The sequence below is a fragment of the Prionailurus viverrinus genome, chromosome A1, assembly GCF_022837055.1.
Source record: "Prionailurus viverrinus isolate Anna chromosome A1, UM_Priviv_1.0, whole genome shotgun sequence".
Lineage (NCBI taxonomy): Eukaryota > Metazoa > Chordata > Mammalia > Carnivora > Felidae > Prionailurus > Prionailurus viverrinus.
In genome coordinates this window covers 82,681,051-82,693,607 of record NC_062561.1, presented here as the reverse complement: position 1 = coordinate 82,693,607, position 12,557 = coordinate 82,681,051, and the positions used below count along the sequence as shown (strand labels likewise).

The window sequence follows — 12,557 nt, the reverse complement described above, 5'->3', positions numbered from 1 at the left end:
CCTGACATGGGTGGAGATCACTCCCAGGGACCCGAGTGGTGAAGGTCAGACAAGCCTCGAAGGATCAAGTCCGTCTTGGCTCCACTGTCCCCTCCTGGTTGCCGTGCTCGCCTCTGCCCTGCTCTGTTCTGTGACCTACATGCTCTCAGGACACTTGGGACCCACCTTCACATGGGCCCTGGGCCCAGGAGCTCCCCAGTGGACCCACGTCGTGAAGTTTGTGTCTTTCAGTCTCAGTATTCTTGTTTCATACTGTATGAACAAGATTTTGCTGTGTGAGCAAAATCGATCACAATTTGCAAACTCCTAAAATATTCAGTTCTGTTTTTGCACAAATGCTTTCACCTCATTTTTTTTAATTAAAAAAATTTTTTTTAATGTTTATTCATTTTTGAGAGAGAGAGAGAGAGAGCGCAAGTGGGGTTGGGGCAGAGAGAGAGGGAGACACAGAATTGGAAGCAGGCTACAAGGTCTGAGCTGTCAGCACAGAGCCCAATGCAGGGCTCAAACTCACTAACTGTGAGATCATGACCTGAGCCGAAGTTGGATGCTGAACCGACTGAGCCACCCAGGTGCCCCTCATTTTTTATTTTTTATTTATTTTCAGATTTGTGAACTACAGTGTCAGTTTTATTTATTTATTTTTATGTTTATTTATTTTGATAGAGCGAGCATGAGCAGGGGAGGGGCAGAGAGAGACAGAATCCCAAGCAGGGTCCACGCTGTCAGCTCAGCGCCCAACATAGGGCTCGATCTCACGAACCATGAGATCATATATAACCTGAGCTGAAGTCAAGAGTCAGACGCTTCCTTATCAGGGAAATACAAATCAAAACCACACTCAGATATCACACCAGTCAGAGTGGCCAAAATGAACAAATCAGGAGACTATAGATGCTGGAGAGGATGTGGAGAAACGGGAACCCTCTTGCACTGTTGGTGGGAATGCAAACTGGTGCAGCCGCTCTGGAAAGCAGTGTGGAGGTTCCTCAGAAAATTAAAAATAGACCTACCCTATGACCCAGCAATAGCACTGCTAGGAATTTACCCAAGGGACACAGGAGTGCTGATGCATAGGGGCACTCGTACCCCAATGTTTATAGCAGCGCTCTCAACAATAGCCAAATTATGGAAAGAGCCTAAATGTCCACCAACTGATGAATGGATAAAGAAATTGTGGTTTATATACACAATGGAATACTACGTGGCAATGAGAAAAAATGAAATATGGCCTTTTGTAGCAACATGGATGGAACTGGAGAGTGTGATGCTAAGTGAAATAAGCCATACAGAGAAAGACAGATACCATATGGTTTCACTCTTATGTGGATCCTGAGAAACTTAACAGAAACCCATGGGGGAGGGGAAGGAAAAAAAAAAAAGAGGTTAGAGTGGGAGAGAGCCAAAGCATAAGAGACTGTTAAAAACTGAGAACAAACTGAGGGTTGATGCAGGGTGGGAGGGAGGGGAGGGTGGGTGATGGGTATTGAGGAGGGCACCTTTTGGGATGAGCACTGGGTGTTGTATGGAAACCAATTTGACAATAAATTTCATATATTAAAAAAAAAAAGAGTCAGACACTTAACTGACTGAGCCACCCAGGTGCCCCCCTTCACCTCACTTTTTTAAAAGTACCAAATGTTGACCAAAATCATGGTGATTCCTCACATAGGATTGCTTCATCTGGTTGGTGCCATATGTCAAGTGACGTGCCCCATCAGTGGCTCCTGTGTGTGGACAGGAAAAGCTCTCTTGCTCTCAGGAGGCTGCCATGGCGTGCCCTGGAGATGTGGGACCTGGTGGTCAGGCCCACCAGACTCTAAGGCTTGAGTGTCACCTTAGGTGGGACATGGTCTGACTTTGGTAAAGGTCACTGTAACGGGTGGTGGATCAGAACGTCGTCTTGCCTTGTGTGTGGTGCCGTCTTGATGACATCAGCCCTTGGATTTTGCTCTCTCTGTGACACAGTAGATGAGTTCACCTCCTCACCCCCTGCCTTGCACCCTCTGTGGGCCTAGCACCTGACCACACTTTCAACCTCGGCTCTATTTTTGTCTGATCTATTGCAGCGCACAGACGTTTTTGTTTCAGGAATGACAAATACCTGGAGGAATGCCACCCTAACTGCGGTTTCCCCTGCGGCGGGGTTAGTGGCTGCCAGGGGAGGCAGCATGGCGCAGAAGGGCGGCTTCTGAGGCGTGCAGTGACCCTCGGGGACAAGCCCTGTGGGAGGGCAAGGGTGCCAGCCTCTCGTTTACTTCACAGTGTAAGTGGTATTATTACTTTAATTCTGTTAAGATAACTAAGAAAAACGTGTAAAACATCATTAGCTCCGTGACACCCCGTAAGGTGGCAGGTCAGGTGCGTCATGGCACACAGAGCTGCTGGACCGCACATGGTGATGTGAAGGTCCCGGCCTTCAGGGAGACCGTCACTGTTGAGGGCTGTCTTGGATCTGACGGAGCCTCTGGCTGTCCTCTGTTTGGGATGCCAGCTGCGGTCCCTGCAGCTCACTGCCCACCTCCATCAACCTGACGGCGATGTGGGGTGTCGCTCCAACTCCCATCATTTCGTTCCACGTGTTATGTGGAATAATCCTAGGAGGTGGTGCCTCAGCACCCAGCAGTGTGGTCCAGCTCCGGTGGGGTGAACACTTGTTTCTGTGCCTTTATCAGATGTCAGGACAGCGCGCCGTCCCCCTACCATCCTTTGAAAAGGGCCCATTAGCATTTATTTCTTTCATATCATTGTGAACTCATGGGTTGAATCAAATGTGAAGGGTCCAGTGGACTGCAGTTCTGACCCTTTTTGAAGCTCAGTGATAATCGTCCTGCCTGTGGCCAGGGAATCCTCTTCTGGTCGGCACCCACATCCCTTTGATGTGACCCAGGAGTGTTTGGCTGTTGCCTGCCTGTCTGCCAGGACAGGCTGCCGGAAGCCGCATGTTACCAGCCCCAGACCTGGGACCCGACACTTGTCCAGGGAGCCCTGGTTTCTGGTCCTGGAGAAAGCCGTTTCAGGACCATGATCCAGTCAGTAGCAGTGCTCATTCATATCGATTCAGCCACTGTTTATAGATTGTTCAGAAACACAGCTTCATGCTAGTGGTTCTCAAATTCCAGACTACAGATCTTCAGTGTTCTGTAAGACAATGGTGTTTCCTCTCTTGTGGCAGCAGTAAGAGTCCTGGGAATTTCTGGGAAGGTTCTGTGCTGTGTGGGAACAGCAGCCTGCGTGTGTGCCCAACACTCTACTGGGTGCCGCTGGACGGGAAGCAGGGTGGCCTCCCTCCCCGTGGGTCCACAGGGAGGTCCCACCCTGTGTGCTGGAGTGAGCAGGTCTTCTGGGCAGAAGGTCTTAACTGTGCCCTCCCGCTTTCTTTTGGCCTCAAATTGTTGACTCGATGTCTGAGGATCACCCTGCCTCGGACACCCTCCAGATTCCTTTCCTTTCTCTACAGCCCAGTGATTGTTACTGGCGATGCCTGGGCGCTGGCCTCTGGGACCAGTGCTCCAGGCATGCTCTCCCCCAAATCAAGTCTGTCTTGGGGGAAAGAGCTCATCAGCATCTATGGCCTCTGCCCTGTCCTGTAATCCCCCTTCCTCCGCCCAAGGGGACTTAGGTCCCAGGTGATTCTCCTCTTGATCTAAGAGCCGCCTTCCCTGTCCACCTCTAGCACTGAGTTAGGTTTGACCTCAAGTCCTTGCAATGCACGGTCTGCAGACCAGCAACTTGGTGTCACTTGGGAGCTTGTCAGGACTGCGGATTCTCAGATTGTTCCCCAGACCCACTTTATAGCAAAGTACCTTAAAACTCAGTGGCTTCAGGTAACAGTCATTGTATATTCTTCATGATCCTTGGCGTCCGGGATTTAGGCAGGGCTCAGCCAGCCCCTCTTTTGTTCCAGCTTGACCTGTTTCCTGCCTTCGCAGGAGTGGAGCTGGGTGGGGGCGCAGAGGTGGTGGGGTGCTGCCTGCGTTGGGTTGGGGGGTACCTGGCCGTAGTGTGGGGCAGGAGTGCTATGGGGGTGGGGCAGGGGTGGGGCACTGCTCTCCTCCAGCCCACTTCCTTCCGCCGAAGTCCACACCCAAGTGCACTTGTAATTCCAAGTGGTTTCCAGGATGTTGTCAATTAGAGTCTAAGTCCCCGATTAAAGTTTAAAAAGGTCTTTCTTTCTCCATGAATATTCCAGAGACTCGTGTTTTGGAGGCTGTTTGCAGTAGGAAGCCCGTGTGTGTGTGTGTGTGTGTGTGTGTGTGTGTGTGTCCCCGTCCTTCCTGGAGGTTTGCTGCAGGGCCCAGTGACAGCCTCATGAGGACATGAGCCTGTGCAGGCCATTCAGTGCAGTCCCCTTGTTTTACCAGCGTTTTGAGGGCTTAAAAAAATAATAAAGCCAGATGAATAATTTTATGCCTATGTACTCAAAGCGGAACAATTGATGTTGCAGTTTCCAGAGTGTCTTACGTGTTGTGTCTTCAGAAGGATTAAATATAAATCAAAGAGGTTGATAGAGGTGCTGTATAGTTCCGAGAAAAAGTGTGGCTACCAGTCAAAAAGGTTGATCAAGAAAAGAGAGATTTATTCTTCGTTTTCTTTGAGTTTGTGTGTCTATTTATGTGTATGTGTTAGAATTGTGTGGGTTGTTTTATGTTCTGTTAGCCTGTCCTTACCTGATGGTCACTCTAATAAAGAAGGTAATTAAAGTTATTTGACTTTTTGTTTTCATGTAAGAAGCTTAGGATAGAGTCTGGAATCAGTTGGCTTTGAGAAATCTTGATTTTTGAGGAAGTAAAGTTTCACGATAATTAGCTAATTTTTATATCTGCACCCAAAGCCTTCTTTGACAGAAGGGACATTTTCATTATGTAAATCTAAATCAGAAACAAATTTTTTTTTTAATTTTTTTTTTTCAACGTTTATTTATTTTTGGGACAGAGAGAGACAGAGCATGAACGGGCGAGGGGCAGAGAGAGAGGGAGACACAGAATCGGAAACAGGCTCCAGGCTCTGAGCCATCAGCCCAGAGCCTGACACGGGGCTCGAACTCACGGACCGCGAGATCGTGACCTGGCTGAAGTCGGATGCTTAACCGACTGCGCCACCCAGGCGCACCCAGAAACAAATTTTAAAGAGTAACCATTTCCTCTAAACATTTTCTTGCTCAGGAAAGAAGACTTCTCAGAGGTTAGTGGGAAGCAGTAGCTGTCGTAATCTTCTCACGGCTGCTGGGGTCACTCTTGTCCTTGCTTCCAGCTCTACGTTCTGTCATTTTGAGGTTTTCTAGTGTTGTTATTTTGCAAGTGGATCCGATTAGGGTGACAGTAAACATTTTTACTTACATAACACTGAATATGAATATGTGTTCCTTCACTTTTGGTCATGAATGTACGAATCAGGAACTTTTAAGAAAGGTTTCCAGGACCAGACTAAGATAGGACCCAGGTTAAATGTCTGCCATACGACGTTACTTCTCTTTCCTCCCCAGGTTCACCCCCATTTCTCAGTGTGGGACTTGTCTCACCCTTGAGCTGAGTTGAGGGCAGATCTCAGTTAACGCTCTTCCTAAGTCACAAGGATGTAGACTTAGTGAGACAGGCCGCTCGTGTCAGTGTTAGAGCACAGGCGCTGCGAGGGTTAGCGAGCCGTCCACATGGGCAGTCCTCGAAGCTTCCTGCCCGGCTCTGAGTAAGACTCCAGGGTATTTAGGACTGAAAGTCTGTAACAGCCTGTTAACACAGGGAATGTAGGCGTTTTATTTAAATTTGGTGCTACTTGTACCTTGCTTTGCTTATCCAGTTTTAGTAATGCTCATTCCTAGAAATCTCAAGTCACAGCACTACTTTTTAAAAAGTTTTGTTTATTTATGTAATCATTGAAGTAATTTAAGATCTCACGACCTTGAGATCAGAAGTTGCAGGCTCTGCTGACTGAGCCAGCCAGGCCCCCCTACAGCTCTACCTTAATCACTTTTGTCCAAGTAGGACCAACTAAGATTTAGATGAAAATTTTCTGAAAAGTGGTTGTTTGGGCATCTTACATTTAAAAGAATCTGTGACCTTAAATATTTATTTGCCTGCTTTTCACATGAGTTTATCCTGACATACATATATAAACGTGTAATTAGGAAATCGTTCTATTCTAACTGTTCTTTTATTTTCTGAGTGGTGAGCACTTGGGATTAAAGCACACCATTAAAAGCTGTCAATTTTAACAAGGAAACTCAGCTCAGCCTCTTAGTTTACTTGCTGGATCCAGCATGCAAGGAGAAATAGAGAGTAAACTTAGACCAAGCAGAGAATGAATCCTCATTTCAGAAATTCTGGCTTAGGATGGTATTCTCATGCAGTCCTACAGCTCTGTGGTGCTGTTCTGTAAGACCTCATCCTGCACCCGAGCCCCGCAGAGTACGTAGGTCTGTGTAGAAGCTTCGGGACACGACTACACAACCGCTGCCTTCCGGTCCCGGAAAATGGAGGACACGGGCTGTGATCAGCAGCCGGCCTAGGCGGGGAATGTCTGCGTGTCAATGGAAGCACCCTCCCTGGGCTGCTGTGTCCTGACTGCACCCTGAGAAATTTGGAGGGGTCCCGGCCGTCTCGTGTGGCTTCCCTCCGAGCTGGACTCTTTCCGCCCACTGGAAAAACACTGCCTCCCTTGCATCAAGACTGGTTGTTTAACTTGCAGTTCAGCATGTTCTGACACTACCTGATGTGCAAGAACAGTATCCAGGTTACATCAGTGAGGTTTGAAGAAAGCCTGGTATATACAGAAATGGGTGTCTTACAGACTGATGTTAATTAAGGGACAGTTGTGTACATGTCTGAATAACAAGGCACAGACCGCTTAAAGAGATTTCCCCCAAGTTAGAAGATTAGATCATTCACAGTATCAGGAATGTTCTCTAAGGGGTGGGCCTCGTCTTACTCTTCAGTAAGAGTGCTGAGTTTTACTAAGTGATTACCAGTGCGCTAAGAAGTGGTCATATTTTGTGCAGTGGAAAAAGAAATTGGGATTTATTAACTGCTCTTTCTCTCTTTTTGCCAGATTTAGAAATGGCTGTTGCATACTGGAATTTAGTGTTATCTGGAAGGTTTAAATTTTTAGATCTTTGGAACAGCTTTTTATTGGTAAGTGTCCTTCTGCTTCTTGCTGTGTGTGCCCAGTGTGAAGGGTCAGCACATTGTGTGGCCGCCCGTGTTATCTGACTGGGGGGTTCTGTACCGTGGCTGCCAGGCAGTTGGCGAGCAGCCGCGGGCTTCACCACCGCAAGGAATGGGCAGGGCTACCCAAGGCCGGATTCAGAAGGGCTCCTGGCAGCCCCGCGGGACTCTCAGGCTGGGGTTTCAGATGACCCGCAGGCCTGAGGGGTTGCAGGCCTCCCCTTGTCTGCAGAACTCCAACTACCTGGCTCTAGGCTTCCCGAAGCAGCAGCGACACACGTCCTGTGAGCTCATACGGGCTCCAGACTGCAGGTTGTATCCCGTTGTCCAGCTTGTCCACAGTCTGATACACTTTAAGATGTGGTTTACGATGCTAACTGAGCAGGAAAAAGGAGGGTTTCGCTGGGCTTCCCTCAGGAGAGTCTCCGAGCTGGAGGGGCCTCCTTGGTGGGGCAGCCCCCGGCCTGGGGGAAGGGAGACAGGCGTCGCTGTTTGAAGCGTGTGGAGCACCAGGGTCCCCTCCAGAGCAGACAGTCACATCTCCTGCATGGACTCCTCTGCGAATGTGTGAGGCCTGGCTGAGGACCGTCTTCCCGCTGGGGGCCATGCGTGGGGTCCTCCTCAAAGCAGCACGGGGAAGCCGATGTGCAGGTTCGCAGCCTGTGTCACGTTTAGTCCGCTTCCACCACTCACTAGTTTTGTGGTCAGTGCCCTCGAGTGCAGGTGTTCCCCAGGGACCCTGCGCACGTGCCCAGAGATGGCACCATGGGGACAGCAGCACGTTGGGGACTAGCACAGAGCCCTAGGCCTGAGAGCGGACAAAAGCCCAAGACTGTCAGTGTGGACAAAGGCTCCCAGAGCACAGTGGAAACAGGTTAATTGAGGCCAGGACGACAGGCGGGGTACACAAGGAAGGCCACAGAAGTCCACATGTGGTTGGGTGGCTTCTGGGTCATCTGTGAATATACTCGCCTCTGCCACACGCGTGCAGGGGCGGGCGTGGGTGTGGAGCTCTATGCCCAAAGGGGAGGGGTGGGGCAGGGGGAGGGGGCGGAGCCAGTGCCCCTCTGCCCGCTGAGAGTCACAGCACAGACACGTGTTGTCCACGCGTGTGGCGTACCTGAAATCTGAAAAATGGCCCATCCCACTGCAGGACCCACCTGGCGTGCAGAGAAGTACATGTATCTGGGTGCCACAGGCCGGCTGTCCCGCACCATATGCCAATCAGCTGGGCATTAGGTGGAGCTTTAAAGCACTGCCCTTGTATTGGAGTGAAACAGATTATAATCTCTATTTTAAATGTTTATTCTGCTTTTAAACAAGTCTGCTTTTGTGTATTTGCACATTGGCATCACGTAGCTCCTACCATACCCAGAACACTGTCATTACTTCTGACCACGTGTGATGGTGCCGCTTCCCCATCGCGGTGTGTGCTGAAGTAACGAGGCCGCTGGGATGCCCAAGGGTCACGTCTGTTTCTTAAGTCTGGTGGGTTTTTTTCTCTCATGTATTAGGAACATCACAAAAGATCAATCCCAAGGGACACTTGGAACCTTCTGCTAGATTTTGGAAATATGATTGCAGATGATATGTCTAACTATGATGAAGAAGGTACGGGAAGTTGTAGTGCTTCAGATGATGTCCAGAAATGCTGATGTGCAGACTGCTGGGGGCAGGACGGTGGTGACCAGCTCCAGCTGCCTCTGGGCCCCGCCCCTCAGTGCAGTGGGGGTGGTGGTGATGACAGTATTACCCTCTTTTTATGTCTTGTCAACCACACGAGAAAAATAGGGCTTCGTATTTAGTTTAATTTAGGAGGACAACCCCCTAAATAAACTAAAGCATTTCAAAAGTGGATGTGCAGAGAGCCCTGCGGCAGAGCCGTGGGACCAAACGGGTTTGGAAGCCGCTCTTCCAGGTACGTAATCCTGGGTGGCGCCTCAGGCTAGGCATTCTACCATGTGAAGATTCCAGCTGGTATAACATGATCACATATTCATGGTCCCCACCCTGAGATGTTTGAGGACAGCCGGTCAGGGAGCATGTATGTGCCTGCCACCATGGGCACTGTGCTGCTTTAGGGAAGGACACAGTCTCAGCCTGCCCACTGCATGCTCCCTCAGCGTCCAGCTTGGAGGCGACCGCTCTGGGGCACCTGTGGTGTTGCATGTCTGTGTGCGTCCCCAGCACTCAGCACAGAGCGGGCACTTAATAAACGTGAATAGTTGACCATAGACAGAAGCCCAGGGAGTGTGGCTGCGGTGGTGAGACGTGGCTGGTCTGCAGAGGAGGGGCCGGCAGCTTACAGTGAGTGTGTTCCTGGCCAGCAGGGTTGGGGTGGTCCGGGCTACCTCGGGGTGGTGGGGAGGCTGGGCCTGGAGAGGGAACCGGCCCAGGGAGAAAAGGGTGCAGTGTTTTGCAGGGCAGGTGGAAGGCCCTGTGCCTGGTCCCGACTGCCTGGAACAGGGGCCCGGGCCTTGCAGCCGGCCGGCCCCGAGTGCCTGGTCGCTAGAGGCCACGTCCGCACGGGAGCACCAGTGCTGGCCTGGGGTCTGGCTACAGCAAGAGGGATGGATCTCACTGGCAATTCCTCCAGAGAGATGGGCTGTGAGACGACTCATTTGAGCTCCTGAAACACAAATATTGACTGCAGAAAGAATGCTCTGGATATAAAAATACTGCTCTAGACTGGTGAGTTTTTAAAGATCTGTGTTTGCTTTCCTGTAGGAGCGTGGCCTGTTCTGATAGATGATTTTGTAGAATATGCACGGCCAGTCGTGACGGGCGGTAAGCGCCGCCCTTTCTAGGCAGAGAGTGAAGCTGCACGGACACCGAGAGCAAGTGCCTCCTCCCAGGAGCCCTGGCGCCCGCATGACCTCCCCCTGCACACAGAAAGGGCTGAGTGGACATGTAAGGAGCTCCTCAGAAGACGCTGCTTCAGGATGTCTGGGGATGGTCCTGTGGCTGCTGCTTTAGGAAATTTCTGCATGATTTTTATCATATTTGTGAAAAAGTCACCCAGAGCCTGTTTGCAGATCTGCAGAGTGTGCGGTTGAATCGGCGGCTCCCGTGAAGGCGCATGAACACACGGCTCGCACAGATCCTGCTGAGCCACGTTGTAATCCTACCTGTGAAACAGTGTCTGTGCCCTTGGTGGGATGCTGTATTTCTCTGCAGGCCAAAGCTAGTAGGATCTGGACACGGATCCTAACACTTTTTAAACTTGCTGCCGGGAAATCAAGACTTCTGTTTTCTGAATTATCAAGCATCTGGATTTATTGGGTCTGTTTTTATTTTAATTTCCCGTAGATGTTCATGTGAACGTGCTTTCACGGTTCCTGACATGCTGCAGTCTGCATGGTGACAGCACCCGTCACCATGGGATTCCAGGGACATTTTATCATGTACTGTGTACAAGTCAGCTGGTCTGTCCTGTCCAGTGTCATTTGAATGAGCTTCCGAAAAAGTTCTGTAAAGTATGCTTTAGAAAAAAAAAAAAGTATTTTATTACGTTTAAAAAGACATTTTTCCCTGAAAAGTATTTCTTTTATGAGCAACGGATTATAGATTCAGAAATGGAGTGAGTTTGTTCCCTCTGGCCCTCTGCATGGTTGCACACATTCGGAAGCTACAGTGCACACCGTTACCCGAGACGCCCAGACAGGAAGGTCCCGTCTCATTTACGTCTGCAGTGTGTGACCGTCGCATTACCGTCTGTGAGAGGAGGCCGTCCGGCGAGGCATGGACTCTGCCGTGTTGTCCGATGGTGGAGCCTGTGACGTTACCTGTTCCTCCTGTTGGGAAAACTCCTGTGTGTTCTAAAAATCACTGTGCAGACCCTGCATTATATTTGAAAAGATGTTCACGTTCCAAGTGTGCCTACTACCCTGTCTGCAGTCCCATTTATGAGACAGATAAACTGGGGTCACTTCACAGGAGAGGAAGTTCACAGTGTACTTTCCGTGAATGGGCAGTGTGCTTAAAATGTGTAGTTTGATGTGACTTTCAAAATTGGGATTCAGCATTTTAGGAAGCTTCTGTGCCCATGGGAGGTGTTCGTGTGCTTGCCATGTGTGAACTGTTTATACTTCCAAAGAGGAGTCGTTCAGAGAGGCCACAGGCTGTCCAGGTGGGAAAGGGGGCTTGAGGCCTGCAGGCCAGAGTCTGGGCTGGGTTGGCCCCTACACAGATGCACGACTGAGTCCCGCGGTGTCTCCTGGGCCTGTACTTCCCCGTCTGCCACAGGGTCGACAGGCCCGTCTCTGCCTGCCAGCCTGTGGTTCTAAGAGAGCATGCACTTTATGTAATAAAAACCTCAACAGCTTTAAAGCATCCCTCGAGGCTTCGCAGATTCTTGCCGTGTAAGTGTTCACGGAGGAGACTGTAGGTGTGCGACACCTTGTTCTTAAGATTCGAAGTTGTGGGAGTGGGGGGGCTTCTGTGCACTTGGTCATCAGTAAATAACGGAACATTAGTGGCCGGACAAAGGCTCTTCAAGATTGCAGTTTCTTCTATTCTATTTATTTAAAGCACGCGTGCCATGAAAAGTGCTAAGAGCTTTGGAAACGTTGAAATAAAATATGTTCTCTGGTGTGGCAGTGGTGGTGCACTTGTAACTCTATTCTCGATTGCTCAGATGCTGCTGGATGCCACGGGACCAGCGGGAAAACGGCCCCTCTGGGGACACCCCACCCATGTTCAGCCTGCCTGCTCACGTAGATGGCTGCACCCCAATACACAAAGCTTGGCCATTTAGTTTCCTTTTCGTGACCGCATAGTGCATTAAATAAGTATGGTTGTATGTGTGTGAAGAGTTGTAGCTCTCTTGTAACCGGCAGAATCTCCCTGAGCTGCTGGGAATCCTGCGGGAGGACACGTGGACATGCAAACCAGGAATATACAGAGAATGCACGAGTCCCCCAAATAGAACAGGCTGAATAAAGACGTGTTACCTGTGTCTCCCGGAGTAGACATGACCCCGTCTCCATCTTGGGGATGTATTCACGTCACTGCTTCACTTGAACTTCGTGCACATCCAAGTACAACACTCCAGGCCACATGGGGGGAGGCACACCGTGGTTGGAGGAGCTCGGCCCAGGCTCACTAAGTGCTGCTGGACAAGGCAGGGACGGTGTGGGGGAGCTGCTGGCCACCTCAGGAAAGGTTTCCATGGCCTCAGGGTCAGCAAGAGAAATGAGCCGGGAACCTCCTCTGCCCTCAACAGTAGCTGTTTCTGCCAAAGGACACTCTTCCACCCACGAAGGGCAGTTGTCTGGATAGAGGGCTGCAGTGTGGACAAGGAGCCAGCGTGCCTCACCCCCCAGGCCTCTGTGCTGGCTCTGTGTGCTTAAGTGCAGCTCAGTATCTTGTTATTACTGAAAGAAATGTTATTTTTGT

At 50.2% G+C, this 12,557-nt stretch overlaps 1 protein-coding gene across 3 annotated transcripts in view; it reads left to right on the top strand.

Annotated features, from left to right (window-relative positions):
• DCUN1D2 (defective in cullin neddylation 1 domain containing 2) overlaps window positions 1-11,799 on the top strand; it is a 32,979-nt gene extending 21,180 nt beyond the window's left edge. For 2 of the 3 annotated variants that reach the window (XM_047867428.1, XM_047867434.1), the window contains exons 5-7: window positions 7,045-7,127; window positions 8,675-8,771; window positions 9,888-11,799. In XM_047867428.1, the coding sequence (XP_047723384.1) occupies window positions 7,045-7,127; window positions 8,675-8,771; window positions 9,888-9,967 (260 nt within the window). In that variant the 3' untranslated portion in view covers window positions 9,968-11,799. The remainder of the gene's footprint in view (window positions 1-7,044; window positions 7,128-8,674; window positions 8,772-9,887) is intronic. The other variant, XM_047867443.1, reaches the window with a different exon arrangement.
• The last annotated feature ends 758 nt before the right edge of the window (window positions 11,800-12,557 follow it).